This window comes from Emys orbicularis, chromosome 1, assembly GCF_028017835.1.
Source record: "Emys orbicularis isolate rEmyOrb1 chromosome 1, rEmyOrb1.hap1, whole genome shotgun sequence".
NCBI classification, from domain to species: Eukaryota; Metazoa; Chordata; order Testudines; family Emydidae; genus Emys; species Emys orbicularis.
Window position 1 is genome coordinate 117,670,012 of NC_088683.1, and position 21,893 is coordinate 117,691,904.

The window sequence follows — 21,893 nt, forward strand, 5'->3', positions numbered from 1 at the left end:
GGACATGCAAATCACTTGTATAAATATACCCCAAACCAATGCATACAGCTTGAATGAGAAGCATCACAGACAAATGCTAAAAAGAAGCGTGCACAGAGCATATTTAAATGCACTCATCACACGTGTGCCTAGGGACTGCTTAAGAAACTGCAAAGATAGAGGCAAAAACATGATATGAACACAAAACATGCTTAGCTACACCCAAAGGACATGTATATAGGACACAGCACAAACACATGCAATGTGATGTCAGAGAGCCCTCAATACTCTGTGAGAAAGACATTCTAAGAACATACAAAACACAGGAGGAACATATAAAATACACAAAACACGTGCACAGGAGTCTCTCAGATATACCTAGTGACTCTCCTTCCTTGGCACAGGAAGCAAGTCCCTTCTATCTCTCATTTGGCCAGATAAGCAGCTCACCTTTGGCAAGGTCAAAGTCCTGTGTCCTCTCTCTGTGCATGCTGGGAACCATAAAGGGAGCCAGCCATTCTAGACAGTAACTTGATGAAGGGTTGAAGCTGGTATTCTGCCTTATTGAGCTGAGCACATTCTGTTGCTGCCCTCATATCTGGGTGGATAGCTCTTATTCACAGCGGTGCTAGGGCTAACCTAGCACACGTATCTCACAGTGACACACTCTACATATGTAAAAATACATACAATGGACTAAACTACTGTACAGCACAGGGACTCCCTACCTACTCTCATCCAACAGCACAGCTCTCCAGTACATCCAGTGTTACCATTTCCTTCCTGACACACCTCCTCAGTGCTCCCACCTTCTCCCCTCCCTGGATGTACAGTTCAGCAGTGACTAGATGAACTAGCACAGACACACACACCAGCCGACACAATGGGAGTGGCACGCTCACAGAACACAGCACAGGTGGTTACCTCCTCAGATTGTGGCAGCTAGCAAGAGACATGGATGGATAAATGAATGAATGCATACATGAATGAATGAAAAGCATGAGAAGTAGCAGGAGAGGAAGACAAATGCAAGCCAGAAAAATGAGACAAACAAGAAAAGCATCAGTGGACAAAACATCACTTCACGCTCTTGTTACAAAATACCAGAGCCAGGGCATATAGAATTTGCTGTGTAGCAGGGAGCACTATTGATGGTTTTGCTCAGCACACTCAGTAACTGACTCACCAATACCTCATGTGCATAGTATGCTTGGCAAAACACATTTCCTTTGTTGCCCCCAGAGAGCAGGTACATCCCAAGGAATACCTCCATGTTCAACCACAGCACAGAAGTGAGGACCAGCCTTCCCAGGGCTTAACCAATGGTGTCTCACAAGCATGAATCAGTGCAAAACCTGTATATGTCATTCCCTTTGGAAGAGTCCTATCAAATTTAACATGAGTATTAGTCACACTTCTATAGAATTTTAAGCCAGCCTGTAGAATTCGAGAGCAGGCACAGATATTCCACTGGTTGGTTCTAGAAATTTTATAGAAAGGAGATCATTCTATTTAAAATTCCACAGGTTTTTAGAGTAATTTCTATCTAATCCTATTGGTTTCATCCCTATTAAAGGACTTTTCCATGAAGGAATATATAAACTTTTCTCCTTTCTCACTCACTTGACTCCAAATCAGTTCCACAAATCTCAGACAACCATTTTCTCTTGAGACCTGATCCTTCTCAGGACACAACTGCCACCCACTAACGACCATGCCTTTTAAATAGGCCCCATTTAAATCGGCACATTCTTAAAACCTGTAGTAATGCCCCTTTGATGGGAAAGAGGCTCTATACCATCCTATGGCAAAGAGGTTAATCAAAAGGCACAGTGATTGTTTAGTTAGTTATGTCAGGAGTGGAAATCTTTACTATTAGGCTCTTTGACTTGGTTGCATGTGACTTGGGATTATTCACTTTCTTTTCCTACTGCCCTGAAAATGGAATAAAACCAGCACTGCTACAGTGGACAGAGGCTAATGAATTGCGGGGACTAAATATCATATCTTCATCCGCCCTTTTTAAACAACTCAATTTCTTGCTCTAATGCTCTGGATCACACTTCTTCAGTCACTGTCTGAACCCTCTCAACATCTTCCCCTCCTCTGACACCTCTTTGGGGGTCAGAGCATAGTCTGTAATTTGGCTCCTTCCTAAGGGCAACTACTCCACTTGAAAGTGGTCAAAGCCCCCTCGTGACTGGGAAGCATCTGGAGAAAGCATTGTCACTCCTACGTTATAGCCCAGGGGAAGGCAACCTATGGCACGCGTGCCGAAGGCGGCACGCAAGCTGATTTTCAGTGGCACTCTCACTGCCCGGGTCCTGGCCACCAGTCCAGGGGGGCTCTGCATTTTAATTTAATTTTAAATTAAGCTTCTTAAATATTTTTAAAACCTTATTTATTTTACATACAACAATAGTTTAGTTATATATTATAGACTTATAGAAAGAGACCTTTTAAAAACGTTAATGTATTACTGGCACGCGAAACCTTAAATTAGAATGAATAAATGAAGACTCAGCACACCGCTTCTGAAAGGTTGTCAACCCCTGTTATAGCCTGTTCTGTGGTGAGTGCTCCTAGAGAAGGAAAACACCAAACCCAGAATCTCCTGCATGAAGGTGCTGGGATCACCAAAAGCAGAACTGGACTGCTCTTTCCTCTAGGCAAAAAAACAGGTAAGAAAATGACCAAGGAAAACAATTCTATTTGCTTGAGGAAGGGTGGGAGAAGGGGTCCTTCATACCCTACTCCTCTTAGTCTCTCTTTTTACTCTCTCTTGATCTCAAAGGCACAGTACTGTGGCATCCTTATTTCCAGAACATCTCAAGCATACCACTAGTGTAGGCCACAAACAATGGAGCAGCCACATAAAAACGTTGAGTTAGCAGTGAGAGGATCCAGCCTGCAGCAGCAATGGGAGGACCCCAAAGGAGAGTAGAAGGTTGTGGGGCACCCTATGTTTAGTTCCCTCACACTGGCTGCGAGGTATTCCCTCACCCCAAGAGTTGAGCGCACTTGCCCTGTAATCATCCTAAATCTTGCTAGCGCAGAGAGCAAAGGAACAAGCTTGACACCCAAACTGAGATCTATCTCCCTGTGTGACAGACAGCATGGTGCGAGCTGAGGAAAAGAATCTCCGTGACCCATATCCTGAGCTGTAACTAATCTCTGTCCTGTGAATAATCCTTTATAAAGTACCCTGAGTTAATGGAGAAAAGAAACACTACTTAGGTCATGCTGTGCATTTGTGATTAGCCTTGGTTTCCTGGCTCACTGCATACTCTCAAGGAGACCTGAGACTTTCCATGGAGGATTCAATTCCAGGATTGAGGGGAAAGACATGCTGCCTGTCTAAACAGGTGCAGAGCACAGTAAATTCTACAAGTCAGATGACTCCCAGTTTTACAGTATGTTCATATTTCTGAGGGATCCTCCAAGAGATCCAGGTGTCACAGTCCTGATCCCCCCCCCTTCACTTAGCCTTTACTGACTGCTGATTGAAGCTTAACTCAACGTCCTTACCGCACTGTCCATGTAGGCTTCAGTCCATATGATGTCATGATCATGGTTGATGACCATTGGACGGCTGAGCACATGCAGATATTCCATCACATTCTCCTGAACATCTGCCAGGGTGGAGATCTGAGTGTAGTAGCCTTAACAGAGAAACAGAAACCTGTCACTCTCCCAGTGTCCTCTCCTGAATTATTCAGGTGTGTTCATTTGAATTCAAAAAGCAAAGTGTCCATTCAAACCTATTTGGGACCCTTGGGTCTTTGCTTTCTGTGAATAAGTGAGGGCTTAAGTACGACCAGGGCCGGCTCCAGGCACCAGACGAGAAAGCACATGCCTGGGGCGGCACATTGTAAGGGGCGGCATTCTGGCCAATTTTGGGGCAGCCAGCCCAGCCCTGCAGGGGCACGAACTAGCGGTCCCCACCGCTCACTGTGCCGCCGGGCTCCCCGGGACGCGCCACTCCCCGCTGCCTGCACCGGCCTCCGCCTCCCGCGCCGCTCTGAGCCTGGCCCGGCCGAGCCGCCTTTAAAGGAGAGGCTGAGCCAACACCTCCTGCAGCCCCCAGGGGCTCCGCCGGGAGAGGCACCCCAAGGCCGGAGGGCTGCCCATGGGCGGAGGGAGCAGGCGGGTGCTGCCCTTCACCCCCCTGCAAGCCGCCTTGACCACCCTCCACGCGTTCCCTGCGGCTGCCGTTTTTTGTTTTTTGTTGTTGTTTTTTTGCTTTGGCAGTCCGTCCGCCTTTTTTTTTTTTTTTTTTTTCCTGGGGCGGCAAAAAAGCTAGAGCCGGCCCTGAGTATGACAAGTGAGAATACTCACAAAAAGTGAACTTTTAACTCAAATGCTCAAATATTCACCAAAAGCACTTTTAAATTACAGGACTAACCAACATAACTAACCAACAGCAGGGTGAATGACGCACTGCAAATTTTACACTTGAATATTTGAATTAAAGTCCAAACTTTTGTCGGTTAGTTACATAAATCATCAAACCAGGGAACAGAAACAATATCATGTGACTTGTGAAACCAACCAATAAAAACTTGAATTCAGACGATCCACAATGCATGAACAGAGAATTATTTACTGACAATCACTTTAAACACCACACACATATAAGCATTTCACAATTTGTTTGTAGACAATTTGCAGACAAAGACAGATGAAATTGTTTATTCCCCTAAACCCTGCTCATGGATCCCCACCCCATTGTGCACCTGCATAGGGAAGCCATTTACTGGCTTTTATGTGAAAGAATCATTCAGCCCTACTTTGGGGTGCAAAGTGGCAGCATTTTGTGCCAGCAATAGCACCTCATAGTTTTAAGGTGGGGAAAGTGAGGAATACTGGGATCAAAAGGAACCAATGGCAGAATTTTAGGTAGACATACATAATGCCATTTGGCCAGGATTCTGGGGTTCACCTTCTGCTCTTGTGAAAAGGGCCATGAAATCTTTAAAAGAAAGGACGGCAGTTTTATCACTCAGCCATAAGATAGCATGTCCAGCGACACAGACACGCTTAACACCATGATAGGGAGTCGATTTAGTACTGATCAAAGAGTAGCCTCAGTGAACCACCAATAGCACTCCTTGCAGCACCTGAGTTTTCCTCAGAAGTCTCCCATCCAAGTGCTAACTGGGTGCAAACTTTAGCGTATGAGCTCTAAAGAGATCTCAGTCCCAGAATGCATGATTGCAGTCTGAATGTGATGTGTATAGTGGGCTAGTTGTTCACAGACGGCACCTTTGTTGTTGCAAGCTATCCATTTCACATTTTGTGCAAACGTGACTTCCCTTCCAATGAGATAAGTGAAAACCCGGACCTGTGCAACAAGAATACAGATGTAAGAATTATGCAGAAATCATCTCCCATTTGCAACAGTGCCAAGTCAGTCCCAAGAGGTGTAACGTGCCACCAAATCAGAATGGTAGTGGCTTAACACCCATGTTGCAGAAGTGTAAATGACTATGCTGAAGGACAATGGAGAAATAGGGCCCTTGCCTTTACACTGATATGATTCTCTTGTTCCATGAGGACCTTGTTATCAATCACAATTAACCCAGACAGCCAAGTAGCAATACATGGAGGCACGGAGCGTGATCAATTGAAGATGAGAACTCTTAAACACTGAGCTGGTGGTACACTCTGGATTTGTTTTGGGAACAGCTGTGGAGAGGTTTGATTAACAAGCCAGAAGCAAGCATTGTGTTTGATTTCACAGTAGCAGCCAGATCCACATGCGGGTAGCTTCACCACTCATAAAAATTCTTAACCCATGGAAATATTTAACCACATAAAGCAATTAACGGGACACTATCAGGTTAAAATTCATCTGTTTTCAGAGTGTTCTCATTCATGTGATCAATAACAATTTAGCTTATTTAAAATGAAACAATATTAAAAATCAAATCTGCTTTTTGCTCTTTCTGCTGTTTGTTTCCCTTGTGCATTTCCCTCAGCTTGGACAAGGAATACAAATGAGTTACTTTGGTTTAGAATTCAGTTCTTATTCTTTTTCAGTTCCAGGTCCTGATTCAAGGCTGTAAAGGCTGAGTTGCAAATACAGCTGGTTGGGAATTTTTTGCCAAGACAGTTTTTTGTCAGAAAATGCCTATGAGCTGAAATTGAAACTTTTCATGGGAATGTTCCATTTCCAATGAACTTTCCTCAAGAAAGGTTACTCAGGTTCTCTAGGATATCCAGGTACAAGCCTCTGCCTGAACCAGACAGAGCAAGGACTACGAACCTGGGTCTCCTACACCCAGGAGAGTGCCCTAACCAGCAGACTATTGGCTATTCTGGGGTGGGTCGGTGTCTGTCTGTCTTTTTTTTTCTTGGAAAAGTCTTGGATTCATCCCAGTGTATAACAGGACAATATCTTGAAATCTCAAAAAATTCTGCAGGACAGGAAAAACCCAACCTTTTCCACCCAGTTCTATTGTAAATACTGCATAGAGATGTTCAGTTATTTATTTATTTATTTAATAAAACATGTTTCATTCTGGAGGCTAGTGGAGTTTTTATTTGTTGGTGGTGGTCTGTGGCTTTTTTTGTTTTTGTAAACCAGAAGAATGTTTCTATTGTCCTCAGCTTTTGAAATAGCAGTTTTTTAAACCTCTTTCCCCTCCCCCCCCACCCCGTCCCCGCCCAACACACACACACATTTTGGGCCAAACTTGACCTGACAGTGTCCCTTTAAAATCACAGCACCTTTATAATCCCCTCACCAACCTATTGTCTAGCTGCTTTGTGCTGTATTTACAGTAGGGAGCGTGTGGAGGCATGGGTATGTGAGTACACATACTTGGGTATGTGGTGCTTTCTATTCACTCGATGCCAGGATGGTCACTTTCCTTCCCCTCCCCCGCCTCCTTTATTCATCCCTTTTGAGACAAACCTTACGATCAGGCCAGTTGTACTTTTCAAACACAGATTCATAATCCTCCACAGCTCCATCTGTGATCAGCATGATGGCTTGGTTACACAGGCCTCCTTGCCCAGCCTCTCTGAACTACAAATGGAGAGGAACAGCAGCATTAGTATCCTCAGCATTGCCATAATTCTTATTGCTGTACATTTATTTATAACAGGCCAGATCCTGAGCTCCTTATTGAATTCTTACCCAGGCAAAACTCCCAATGACTTCATAGAGCATTTTCCCTAAGTGAAGACTAAGCTTTGGTGCTCTGTATATTTTTTATTTACACGGCGCCTATCATCATATGCCGTACCCAGGTGCTTTACAAACGTTAAAATAACATGAAAAAAAAGAGAGTGCTGGGCACAACGAGCCTTATTGCCTACTGCCCTGTACTGTGCATTGCCATGTACACTTGTAATACGCAGGCATGGAGTGGGGGTAAAACACCACCATCCTGAGTTGGTAGCCATTGGCACTCACTTTGTACAGCTCTGAATGAGTACAAAAGGTGCAAGCTAGTGGACAATCCAGCCCAATGTCTCAGGCACAGCCAGTCACTCTGCCAAGGGAAAAAAGGAGGACAAAATGGTCACAGGTGGAAATAGAAAGGCTGTATACTGAGCATGGCAGAGGACCTGGTATGTGTCAATAAGTGATATTTAATATGGAGTATAATTATGCTAAGAAAGTCTACAAGCTGTATTTCTAAATGTAGACAAAGAGGTGAGGCGTGAGTATCCCCAAAGAGCAGGCTGGGAAACTGCCTGCTTAGCCAGGAAGATAAACTTTTGAAAGCTGGTTTAACTAACATCCCTAAAAGACCTGCTTCCCCTCCCTAGACCATCAACCTGAGGATGGGGAACACAAACTGTTGTTGTGTGTCTCTGCCTAGTTGTGGGTGGAACAGACAAGTAGGTGGTGCATACAATCCTGAATGGACCTAGGATACACCACTTTGTTGGTGAGGGGGCAATCTAGTGTGATAATAAGCTAAAACCACAAGATAAGCACCTTTTGTAAGAGACATGGATGTAATAAGGAATTCTGAAAAACCCTTTTAACCATCAAAGCACTCAACCCACACCCACAACTTGAAAAACAGGTCCTGAGAGACTCAGGGCTTCTCTAGATTAGGAAAGAGGTCGAGGTTAGGTCAGGGTTAGCAAATGTGTCGCTAACCCCCACCTAACCTCAAGTTTTTTCCTAATGAAAACAAATCCGAAAAGGAGAAACGCAGGAAGACAAGGAACGGGGATGAATTGCTGGCGGGTGGCCTCTGACAAAAGAAGTTTGGGGAGTGGACATTGCTGTCTAGGAATGTAAAGTATTTCCTTCAATTGTTCTGTGACTGAGATGAGAGCACCTCATCTGGTGTATTTTATGAGAAGTTTAAATTTAGATATATGTTCTTCACACTGGTTCTTTTTGATTTACTACAATTTTCTCTCTATTTTCAATACAACATCTTAGGCTGGTTTAGTTAATTTCTCTCAGGCTGCACCAAAGAGAGCAAAAACCCATAATCTCTAAAGGCTGGTCCACACACCGTTTTGTACCAATGTAACTACATCTGTTTAGAAACTGGTACAGAAACCGATCCCCTGACGGTGGATGTAGTTATACTGGTATGATGGTGTCTACACTGGTAGGTTTTATTACTTTAACTATACCAATACAGCTAGAGTGGTACAAAAACTGTGTGTAGACCAGCCCATAGGAGAGTAAGCGAACAGGAAATGATGTCTGAGATTCTAACTTCACTCTGAGATCTCAGTCCAAAGGGCAGAGGTATCCTCTCCCATCTGGTGTAGGTGAACACAACAAAGAAGCCTAAGGACTAAAGAGGAAATGTGTACTAATGGGGCTGGGACGTGGGGCAAGAGTATAGGTGACACTAAGCCTTAATATAGCTACAGAAATATTTTGGCAAATGACCTCAGGAAGGGAGCTTCCTAGAAGGGGTCCCAGATGAAATCTTGGGATGGAGAACAAAGAACAAGCTACTTCTCCAGCTATGTGCCTTTAAGGCAAATGGAGTCAAGAAAACTTAATAATTTTATTTAGTACTAGCAAGACCTTGAATTTAATCTGTTGATTATTAGCAACCAGAGCAAACTGCAGAGGCTTTCCCTACATCAAGGAGTAAAAATGAACAGCTTTTTGGCTGCAACTTCTCGATTTCAAAGAGCACCTCCTCCTCTTACAAACTATTATGATTGGAGCAATAGAAGGTCTGTCCACTGAGGAAGGTTACACAAACTCACATAGATCAAAATGTAAAGGAAGGAAGACATGATAGCTCTGTAGTAAAGATAAATGAGAGGCAAGCAACTGCATGAAATAGAGCATGTGTGGGAGACTAATTTAAGGCTGACTAAGGGTGTATCACAAGAATAATGGCTTTAAAAAAAGAATGGCTTTAAAATAAAGAATGGCAAATTCAGCTTAGACATAAGAAAAAAGATTAAGAGCAATATCAGCAACATAGACCATTGGGCATGGGGAGAGAGTGCAGAGTATAAACTGGTACTTGTGCAGTGCTTAGAGCTTAACCTCTGAAATCCCTTCCATGTCTAACCTTGGTCATTCTGTATTTAGATGGAAAAGTATCTTTACCAACCTGGGTAGTATAATGATGCCACTGCACCTATCACCACCAGCAGCAGTGGGACACTCCTTGTGTCAGCTCCACATTGCTGTAGTCAACATTGACACTGTCACTCTCATGTCACCACTACCAACATCATCTGCCTCAATAACATCCTCCACAACATTGTTTTCCTCAGTGCCAACACCACTGTGATGGCGCCATTACTGCCATTGACCTCATCATCATTACTTTCATCATAACCACTGCTACTATCACATCACCACCATTTTATACCATCACCAAAGCCACCATCTCTTCCATCTCCCTCATCAGCACCCCGATACCACCAAAGTATTGGTTATTCTACCACGATGAGAGAGGACTGGACAGCCTCTATTTGACCACTGTAGAATTTCATGTGTAGAACTCTTTTCCTCTCCACCTATATAATAACCCCTTTACTCATGCGGTATTTTTATTTGGTTTTTATAAAGTAGTTGTTATATTTATTTACTGTGATCCAGTATGCAGAACCCCAAAGGTCTCAGCGGGAGTGAGAAGAATGGTTTATATATAAAATTATTATTATTATTGGACCACATGTGGAGGTCTTTGCTTAGTTTTTAAACAAGTTGTTACTCAGACAAACTTTCACTGGAGTCAAAAAGACACCACTGGTAAAAAAATAAAGGGTCAGATTCTCAGGTCTGCTCTGCCCTTTTTGCATCACCTAAGCAGCACAAAAGGAACAGAGGCCACTGGTAACTCTGCTGTTGGTGATACCCTGGGCATAGCCAACTCCCCTGCCACTCCCCTGCCTCCCTTCACACAGCCCACAGAGCCCAAGGTTTTCAGGTGTTGCTTGAAAATGAGAACGTGGATATTGAGATGGGTGTCCAGGGGTCTGGAGCTTCACACCCACAGGCCACCACAGAAAAAGCATCTCCACCTGAATGATGGTCAGACTCCTAAAAGGCAGGAGGAATCCGAGATACCTGTCAGGAACAAAGCTTAAGGTGGACGCCTGGAATGGAGCCATGCATCAGGAATGATGATGCTCCTAGGTGCAGATGGAAGTTAGAGATAAAAATGTTAAAAGTCATTGAGTTAAGTTAGAACACAGGGGAAATCAAGACTGAGGTCTGCTATAGAGTCCCATTGTATTAGGAAGAAGGAATGGGTGAGCTACACCTTGAACAGATTTCAAGTGTGTCCAGATGAGAAGCAATGGTGGACTTTAACTACTTAGATGTCTCTTATATTAATACAGTGAAACCAAGATCATCCAACATTTCCTTGAATTATTAAGGGGACAACTTAATATAGCTTAGTTTAGATCTGATCATGACCAACAGGAAAGAATTAGAGACCTGGAAATTGCATGTAATGTGGGAGCCAGAGACCTTGTAATGATACAGTGCACAGTATTAATAGGGGAAGGTGAAATCATCAGCATAACGATAATGGAGGTAAAAGGCAGATTTTAAAACCAACAGTTAAGGCCTGCTCCTGTAGGTCTTTTTGCAATGTGCTATGGGGACTACTTAGTTGTAGCGAGTGAGCAGAGGCTATGAGCAGGCACCATTCAGGTGAAGTTCTAGGTGCAATCCCCTGCACTGAGTGGAAGTAAGTCCCAAGACCCTTGAGTGTAACCATAAGGGTGCCCAAAAGTGTGTGTGTGTGTGTGTGTGTGTGTGTGCGCACGCACATGCGTGCGGGCAGGGGAGGGCACAGAATGTGCATATTTGAAGAGATATAAGCTTGCTGAAGTGTAAGCAAATGGGGCACTTAGCTATGTGTTTCCCTCTTTGGCCATAGTCTTCTTACCACGAGTAATAGTCATACTCTGATTTATTCAGGATCAGATTCCCATGCACTCCTTGTTTTGCTCAACATTTTTTACTTTGCATTTGTAAGTGCAACACTTTGCATCTGTGGCATTCAGGACCAAGACCTTAGTAGGAGGTGTCTCCTGGGGAACGAAACTAAAGGACTCAGGGGAGCTGGAAGCTAGCAGAGCAGAGAAGGAAAAGCAAGGTAAAAGCAGGACAAATAAAAGACCACATAAAGAAAATGGAAAAAACTAGGCAATTGTGTCTGTGTATAAGAAGACATATCCTGCAAAAATCAACAGCACAAAATAAAGCACTGTTAGCAAAGGATGTAAAAAGGAGCAAGAAACTTTATAAATACATATAGTAAGAAGCACGAAAACAAGTAAGGAAAGTATAGGTCCACAACTTATAAAGGCTGGAGAACAAATAAGAGAGAGCAAGAATCAGGCTGGAATGCTTAATAACTGCTTTGCTTCACTCTTAAAAGGGACAGTAGTGACAGGACAGACAATGCAGTAGTAGGTAAGAGAGAAAGGGAGAGTTTCAAGGTAGAATCACAAGGGTTAGGTTAAAGACTATATAAACTGGACATATTCAAATCAGCAATGTCCAATGGAATTAAAGCTAGAGAGGTGAAAGAACTAGCATAAGGTGCATCTGGTCTACCTACAACGATGTTTGAGACCTAACAAAGAACAAATGAGTTCTCAAAAGAATGAACAAAAACTTGTTTTCAAAGGAGGATGGAAAGTTGATCAGTAAGTTGAGCTTCAATATTTGGTAAGTTACTAGAACAATTAATAATACAGTTAATTTGTGAGCACCCAGAGGAAACACAGATAATCAGAAAAATCATAGGTTACTGGTTGAATGAAATGCAATGGACACAGCATACCTCTACTTCAATAACTTATTTAACATCCTCCCATGTTATATTTAACTAGAGCAGGGGTTTTCAAACTGGGGGTCGGGACCCCTCAGAGGGTCGCAAGGTTATTACATGGGGGGTCGCAAGCTGTCAGCCTCCACCCCAAACCCCGCTTTGCATCCAGCATTTATAATGGTGTTAAATATATACAAAAATGTTTTTAATGTATAAGGGGGGTCGCACTCAGAGGCTTGCAGTGTGAAAGGGGTCACCAGTACAAAAGTTTGAGAACCACTGAACTAGAGAATGTGGCTGAAATAGAGAAATATGATAGATACACAATTGGCTAGAAAAACTGAACACAGAGGGCCAAATACAGACAAATGCAAGTTTGCAACCTTGTAGCTGCAGGTGCAACTCCCAGGAAAGTTTCTGGGTTAAATTCAGTGATGAAATAAACAGTGGTGTAAACTGCAAAGAAGAGGTAACATGCATTGATTTGGCATTCAGCGGAAGATATTCTGATTTAGTTTACACTGGTATAAAGCCAGCATAACATCTTTGTAAACACTATGCGTGAAGCTCCCTAGTGTTCAGAGCAGTGAGTGGAGTTAGGGTCACAGTCAGAAGTCACACCAAGGGCCAAGCCAGAGTCATTAACTTAGGAAGCAGGTGTGGTATCAGGAACAGGGAACAAAGCAAAGCAGCAGGAACCAGGGACAAGGAGTAGGAACCCAGCAAGGAGGCCAGGACTTGGTCTCAGGGGGTCTGGACAGATACAGGCCTAACAACTAGCTGCTCAGACAAGTAGTGGGACAGGAACAAGAAATTTTATACCCAGTAGAGCCCAATCAGCAGTCTGCTGCTAGTCAACTGACCTCACTGAGTTGGCGGTGGTAGCCTCTGCTGGTGGGGTATCAGCTACAGTTCCCTCATCTCATCTTGCAGTACTGTGGCACAGTGGGTCAGGCTGTTGCTTAGCAACCCTATAGGCCTGGGTTTGAGACCACAGGTGCCTGATTCTGCTCTCTCATGCTTGTGTAAAGCAGGAGTCTCCTAATTGAAGCCATGATGTTGCAACAGATTTCCAAGAGTATGAAATCAGCATCTGGCCCAATGAGGGTAATTTGCATTACAGGGGTCAGATCCTTAGCAGGTGTAGGTTAATACAACCTCATTGAATTCAGTGGAGCCACTCCATTTTACACCTGTTGAGGCCCTGGCCCTATGGGAAAGAAAGGGGCATGAAGCAGGAGGTAATGAGGTACAGCAGCCCCTCCCCCACTAACTAACTAACACTGTGCCATGCTCGACACTTCCGCACCCAGCTCTGGCATAAGGAGACACAAATCCCCTTGACCTCAGAGCTACACCAGGAGCTGTGTTTTCTCTCTGTAAACCACCACATCTGTGTAAATTACACACATTTTAACACATTATCAAATGCAAGTTTGGTGCCACTCACACACATTTTTTGACCAACTTACACCCAACATGTATATAACTTACCCCACCATTCATATTACTTCAGAATCTGACAGAGTTCATGTACCCATTTAATGGGTTGGTGTCAAGTTGAGAGGAGGTTCTGAGTGTGATCTAATAGGAGCAGAGACAGACTCAGGTTTATACTGGGCTTTCCATGGGCAGCTTATGTCTTTTCCAAGATCAGGAAAGCAACCTTCTTTAATCCCTATTTCCTTTGACAGGTTTCAGAGGGGTAGCCGTGTTAGTCTGTATCAGTAAAAACAACGAGGAGTCCTTGTGGCACCTTAGAGACTAACAAATTTATTTGGGCATAAGCTTTCGTGGGCTATAACCCACTTCATCAGATGCATAGAGTGGAAAATACAGTAAGCAGATATAAATATACAGCACATGAAAAGATAGGAGTTGCCTTACCAAGTGGGGGGTCAGTGCTAAGGAGGCCAATTCAATTCCCTGCAACAAACCCCGTTGCCAACTCTGTCCGCATATCTATTCAAGGGACACCATCATAGGACCTAATCACATCAGCCACACCATCAGGGGCTCATTCACTTGCACATCTACCAATGTGGTATATGCCATCATGTGCCAGCAATGCCCCTCTGCCTTGTACGTTTGCCAAACCGGACAGTCTCTACGCAAAAGAATAAATGGACACAAATCTGACATCAAGAATTCTAACATTCAAAAACCAGTAGGAGAACACTTCAATCTCCCTGGACACTCAATAACAGACTTAAAAGTGGCAATTCTTCAACAACAAAAATTCAAAAACAGACTCCAATGAGAAACTGCAGAACTGGAATTAATTTGCAAACTGGACACCATCAAATTAGGCCTGAATAAAGACTGGGAGTGGATGGGTCACTACAAAAACTAATTTCCCTCTGCTGATACTCACACCTTCTTGTCAACTGTTTGAAATGGGCCACCTTGATTGCATTGGCCTCATTAGCACTACAAAAGTGATTTTCCCTCCCTTGGTATTCACCCCTTCTTGTCAACTGTTGAGAATAGTCCTCTTCCACCTTAATTGAATTGGCTCGTTAGCACTGACCCCCCCCACACACACACACTTGGTAAGGCAACTCCCATCTTTTCATGTGCTGTGTATTTATACCTGCCTACTGTATTTTCCACTCCATGCATCTGATGAAGTGGGTTTTAGCCCCCAAAAGCCTATGCCCAAATAAATTTGTTAGTTTCTAAGGTGCCACAAGGACTCCTCGTTGTTTTTGCTGATACAGACTAACACGGCTACCACTCTGACAGCTATTTTTAGCACCATAGCACAAGCCCTGCAAGCCTGAGTTTCTAGACCCAAGCTCTGGGACTTGCTACCAGGGGATTTATTTTTGCTATGTAGACATACCCTACATGTGTGACACCATGAGATTCATATGAAAAGAAATATAAATTGGTTTACATAGGAAGGAACAGTGATGGGCACAAATACAGAACAAGAGAAAATGAATCTATAGTCTGTTAACTCAAAGCCTGAATCCCAGCTAGGAAGGTATACCCCAGGGACAGATCAACTCAATATGAATTAACAATGTGAGACTGTTGAAAGAAAGGTAACTGCTCTCTTGGGATGTGTTAAAAGGAGTATTATGTGTCAAACATGCAAGGTAATTATTCTGCTCTGGTTGGCACTTGGTAGGCCTTAACTAGAACACTTCTTCCAGTTTAGAGCACCATGTTTCATAGAAGACAGACAAACTGGAGGCAGTTCAGAAGAGAGCAACAGACAGGATAAAAAGTTTGGAAAAATAAGTCCTGTATGGAAAGATTAAGAGAATGGGGCAAGGCAACCCCACTGAAGAGAACAGAAGGCTGAGGCGAGACAAGATAAATGTTTACTCACAGGTAAGCAATACTATCTGGCACTTACATAGCACCTTACGTGCCAGGATTTCAAAACACTTGATAAATGTTAATTAAGTAAGCCTCACATCACCCCTGTGAGGCAAATTAATATTATTGTACCCAATTTATATATGGGTAAATCAAAGCAGGGAGTGTTCAAATGATATGTCCAAGGTTACACAGAGTCAGTGAAAGTGCTAGGAATAGAACCAAGGAGACCTGACACCCAGCTACCCTTTTCTACTCGCTAGACCTGCAGTTCTCAAACTTTAGCAACGAGGACCCCCATTTTGATTTAAAAATTTTTGCGGCCCCCCAAGCTCTTCCACTCCACCCCTACCCCCAAGGCTCCACCCCCACTCCACCCTGCCTCTTTCTGCCCCTTCCCCCAAGTGCACCACGTCCCTGCTCCTCCCCCTCCCTCCCAGCGCCTCCTGCACCCCGGCATGCAGGAGGCGCTAGGAGGCAGGGGGAGGAGTTGATCAGTGGGGCCCGCAGACCCCCAGGAGTACCCTCGCAGATTCCCAGGGGTCTGCAGACCCCAGTTTGAAAAACACTGCACTAGACCATTCTTTTTCAAGGGATCAGTTATTCTCAGTCAGCAAGAAGTAATGGCCAAGGCTGTCAAAAGTGACTAGCCTCAATTTCTGGGTGCTCAATGTGAGACACTTTAAAGGGGTCTGATTTTCAGAGGCTGGGGTGTCACCAAAAATTGAGGCTACCATAAATCACCAGCCAGTTTTGAAAATCTTGGCCCAGAAGCTTAGGACACAGTTGGAATTACAATTTAAATACCACCGAAAGCTCTATGGACCAGATTCTGGGTCTTTCTTCAGCTCCTTTGTGTCACTCAGGCAGTACAAGGCTGTCAAGCTGGTGTAACTGACTTCTTGAGGATTCCCCCTGAAGAGGGGACATCCCAGAAAGGTGTAGAGCTGCTAACTGTTCTCCTGAAGCTGTTCTATGCTCTTCCAAAGTAGCCCTTAGCTGCCCCAGAATTGTGGGAATATAAAGACGGTGAAATACCACCTTTTCTCCAACCCCGGACTCCTCGTCCATCATTGAGTGGATCTCTAGTGGGCCGGAAAACCTGGGCCTATAATTCTAAAAACAATTGTGCTAAGGAGCAAAACCTCCCTTGGCAATTTGTAATCATTATCATTATAGATAATCAGGGCTACACTAGACACTTGGAGCCAGATACTCTGCTGTTGTGAATCAGTAATTTCAATACACTAATTTACTCCAGCAGAGGATCTGACTGGTTTTAGTGAGGAGTAATTTTGTCACCATACACAGGGATGTACTAGATAAGTGACCATTAGAGATGTATTCCAAATGAATGATTTTAGCATTAAATCACAACTGCTTCCCTCATCCTTTAGATCATCCTCTTCCCATAAAGCATCACCTTGTAATTGCCGATATCTCATTATCAGCATCAGAATGACAACACCAGATTACCATTTTCACACATCAGCTCCAATCACAATTAGTGCTAATACCACCACCCTATCATCTCAGCTCCTGCCATTACCCACAATACCATCCCTGGGCAGAATTCTGATCACACTTTCACTATAGAGTAAATCAGGAACAGCTCCCCTATAGCCAATGGTGCAAAACCGGTGTGAGTGGAAAATCAGGCCAAATATGTCAACACCTCTAGCACATGGTACAGCTAACCTCACCACCATATTTACTATCAATAACACCATCTTGTTAGCATCAAGGGTGTCAGTGTCCTTAGTAGTACTCTAGGGCTGCAGGTGCACTTAGGAGAGTGGGTTACACTGGGACTTGGTACTCTTATTTTTTTTATATCCTTCAGCAATCCTTAAGGAACAAAGCTGAGTCATGCTTTTGTGTGACGACTATTGAGGTCCCAATTGCTCACATAACATAATAAATCTTGCATGACTGTCTTGGGCATAGTAGGTGATTGGAACACCTTGGATGACTGTCACTGTTTTATTTTACATATGGTATTTTCTATATGAATCACTGTGTTGATCCTTGGGAAATTAAACACAAAAATAAACCGAGAAGTAAAAACAATCTAATACCTTAATCATAATGACATTTACCATTGCTCACTAATACCCTTCATTATCAGAATGATTGCTATCAACTTGTCATTTATATTATCATCTCTGCAGTGACATTTTATGTCACTACAACCAGCATCATCATATCACCAGTATCATTATATTTGCTAGCAACACTACCAGCTCACAGCTATTGAAATCACAATCACTACTAGCTTCTTCAGCGTATCCCTCAGTATAACAATCTGCACTGTGAGCTTCTATATGCTGTTTGATACTGTCATGGATTCAACAGCACGACAGGCCTGATTGGGAGCATGCTCTCACGGGTGTAACTCCACTGACTTCAGGAGAGTTACTACTAATTAACACTGGTGTACATGAGATCTGAACTCAGTCCTATTAGTTTCCCAGACAATATGAGATGTGATAGGAGGAGAGAATAAGGATGAGATTTTCAACAACACTTAGTGTTGGCCTAACTCTGCTCCCATTTAAGTCACAGAGAGATTTTTACCCAAGTAACTGAATTTGGCCCAGTGAATACAGTCGGTTTAATTATGTTATTTTAAGCCTTTTTGTTAAAAGGCTGTCTCTGTCCCCCCTTTTAGAGTGGTAGCCGTGTTAGTCTGTATCAGTCTGGCCCCCTCTTCCTCCTCCTGTCACTTAGCTAGCAGTCAATCAATCATTCATTTTCAGGCACTGATGAATTGGCACAGCACTGAAATATGAAGTAATAAGCTCTGATTAAACGGAATGAATTGAACATCAGCACTGAGGGACATAATTATGGGCGATTCAAGGCACTGATCTACGGGGTCACTTTTCCCTGGGGAAAGGTGACTATTTATAGCAACTGGCTCTATGCCACGTCAGCTACCCACTTTCCTTTGGCATGGCAATGCCCCCTTTATTACTAGCCTCATTGGGAGCAATAACGGATTTGAGCATTTTAAATAAATTAATAAACAAACAGCTCCCTAAAGTCAGAGTGCCCAAGTTCATCATCATCACCATCACCATCCATGTCACAATCACAGCCAAGATGCTCATCAGCAACTTTTGGCCCTGTCAGAAAACGTTCATTTCACTGCACTAGGAGAATTCCCCCTGACATGATGCCAGCTGTACAGTGCCATGAGACACGCGGAAGAAGGGGGAGGGGGGAAGCAGGGAGGAGTGAGCATGCTCTTTAACACCCTTGACACAAAATGCTCTTACCTCCCTCAGGATTTTGAAGGATTCCAGCACGGCTTTATTGACGGTCCCCACTCCTTTTGCCTGCAGCTCATCCACCAACTGCTTAAAGTGCTAGCATGAAGTGAGAAAAAACATGGCAGATATGAGATGCGGACAGAAGGAAGGCAGAATTCTCAGGACAGGGGAGAGAAGGGTGACACAGGGCCAAAGAAACCCTGTATTTCAGGGCACATGACTACTCTAGATGGCTGGGCAAGCTTCCACTATAGCGTCTACAGATGTGAAAGTCAATAGGCTACTCCAATAATAGTTCTATCATGGGGCACCCACGTTCACATATGTGCTGTACTATAAGCTTCTGCACAGCATGTTCATAAATAACTGCCAGAAATAGCAGCGCCTCTCTTTGGAGATTTGTCCTTTGCTGAGGGTGAAACACAGGGGAGTTTGGTAAGAAATGTGGAGAGAAACATTCTGATAATGTTAACTGTGGACTATGGGGACAATGTGAGTATGAGCCACCTCCACAAGATTGAGAGCGAGAGAAACAAGGGAGATATAATCAGAACTAAAAATACATCCCAGCCAGGAGGGAGGTGCATCTTACAGCAGTCAGATGCACAATGACCACCTTAGGGCTACAGCTGCTCATCACTCCCAGATTAGAAAAGCAGCTATCAGCAAAGCACACTGAAAAAGTGCCCTACGAAAGGGGGAACCTAGACTGCAGCGTTCATTGGTGACCAGACATTTACTGGGAAAGGGCTGAATTCCCACTTTTCTGAGGGCCAAGGATGTGGATGGAAGGTCTGAGCTTTTAGAAATGGCACACGGAGTGCTCTTGAGAGTTATGTGCTTTTGTTCCTTGTGATAGGACAGGAAAGATTGACTGGTATGCTCTGGCTAGTTTGTGCATATCCAGCGAGATGCAGAGCAGACAGTGTGTCACCGTGAATCTGGCTCTAGGTCTCAGAAATAAAAATCCACATGTTTTTGGGACATCAGTTGCTTCCTGTCCTTGGAGTTTCCCACCAAAGCATCACAGTCCCACTAACTCAACTACAATAAGAGAGCTGTCCCAACAACACCTCTGAGTCTGGCACTCACCTCTCTGTTATCTCTGTCTGCTTGGACCAAGATGCCCTTGAAACAGGGTTCAACATAATGAACATAATCATTGTACTGAAAAGAGAGAAGTAAAAGAATAGGGTTAGCGATAAAAGGAATCTCTTGAAAGTAAGATTCGTAAGAGGACATTTATAGGGATAAAAACAGCATCTATTTTACAGTTACACTGTTTTATTTAGCTCTTTATTTAGAATTTTATTGTGCCAATTTTGTGCTCTAGACACATTACACTTTTAAAAATCCTGCCTTTTAAAATAATACATTAAATAAATTGTAGCATGTTGGCAGATTAAATCCAGGCACACCCATAGATGCAGGGTTAATGCTATTTTATTAACAGAGTTCCAGCAGTCTTCTCCACAGTCTAATATCTGTGCAAAAGACTAATTTACGTCAGCACTTAAATTCTCAGATTACAATACACAAGGGGACATATATTACATACATCTCTTTAAAAAACTAACATATAAAACCCTCCCGGCTTAGTATGATTTCCCTCTGTTCCTGAATCAACACTGCTCACTTCTCCATCTATCCATCCAGGTACTTATATGGCTCCCATCAATGGAATAGTTTAGCAACCTAAACAGATAACAATGAGCTCTCACTTCCTTCCCTACCAGCAGGGGACAAGCTTAGGGATTTTGGTGTTGTGTTCCCATAAATCTATAAGAATGAGGGTATAATTATGGGAAATCCTGGGCAAAGAGCTGGGGTTTGTATTTAGCTCTGAAAGGGAAGAGGTTTGCAATCACTCTCTTTTTCTTTGGCATTGAGTTCCATAGTCTTGATCCTGTGCAAGTTCTGTCTTCTGTGGTCACGAGCCACCCCTGTACTGGTCAACTGTCTTATTGTTCCAATGGTGTCACGGGAAGTCATGGTCACATAGAGGGAGAAATTCCATGGAAAACGTTGAAAATCAGGAGCTTGACCTTTTCCTGGACTCTGTTCTATGGGACGTCAGTGCAGAGACTGATGTATCATGGTAATCCCAGCCAGGACATAAACAAGTTAATATCACTACTCTTCAGAAAAGTGCTCTCTTTCTTGACCACAAGTAGTCAGGATTTTGCTTATACATCTCACACGAAAGATAGCAGCTTCAACAGCACAATGCCTCCTAGCACCAGGCTGGAGCGTTACTGACTCAGAGGGATGACAGCCATAAATCAAAATAGCACCATCACTTCCTGAAGCACCAAGTGTCCCCATCCCAGGACTGACTCCGTCCCTCTGGGTTTAGTCTGTGAAATAGGAAAGGGTCACTGACCAAGGTGATATAGTTGCAGACTGAGTTCTTGTATCATTACTAAAGTTTTGTCTCAATAAGAAAAGGAATAAAATTAGGAAAAGGAACAGACAAGCTTTTAATGTCAATCACAGGGTGAATAAGGAATTAGCATCTACCCTGCTGGTCACTCACCAAAGTACTTGCAACTGACTTGTCATAGCTGATTTGTTTTTGTTTCCCATTCCCATCGAACTCTAGAGCTAAGTGCTGTAGTGATATTACTGCTATCCCTGCATGGTTGGCTAGTGGAGCTGAAAGGCAGGCATGATTGACAGGGTGAGTTGTTTTATATTTAGACTGGGATACACTTACTGCAATAATATTGACGAAATCATTTTCCCCCAAAGTGTCCAAAATGGTGATGATGGTGTGTTTGGCAATGGTCATCAGCAGACCCTTCATGCTCCCACTGATGTCCACCACGATTATAATGTCCTTGGGCGAGGTGGCTGCCTGGATGTACCTTTATAGGATTGGGAGAGAAGAGAAGCTGGTACAACATAAGCACCGGGGAAGGCAGAATTCTGGGCATACCATTGGCCATATCAGGTCCTTGATTCTAGACCCACGATAACATGCATGTCTGGAGCAGCAGCCTGGCAGTGGCAGACTTGGGAATGTACCCTTTATCCCATGCCGGAGGTACCACTCATA

General features: G+C 43.5%; 1 protein-coding gene across 1 annotated transcript in view; it reads right to left on the reverse strand.

Annotated features, from left to right (window-relative positions):
- Positions 1–21,893, reverse strand: part of CACNA2D4 (calcium voltage-gated channel auxiliary subunit alpha2delta 4) — a 163,212-nt gene that overhangs the window by 110,227 nt on the left and 31,092 nt on the right. Inside the window, exons 8-13 of the mRNA XM_065408969.1 lie at positions 21,552–21,702; positions 19,928–20,002; positions 18,842–18,931; positions 6,899–7,012; positions 5,245–5,323; positions 3,508–3,641 (exon numbers count right to left, since the gene is read on the reverse strand). Of these exons, the coding sequence (XP_065265041.1) occupies positions 3,508–3,641; positions 5,245–5,323; positions 6,899–7,012; positions 18,842–18,931; positions 19,928–20,002; positions 21,552–21,702 (643 nt within the window). The remainder of the gene's footprint in view (positions 1–3,507; positions 3,642–5,244; positions 5,324–6,898; positions 7,013–18,841; positions 18,932–19,927; positions 20,003–21,551; positions 21,703–21,893) is intronic.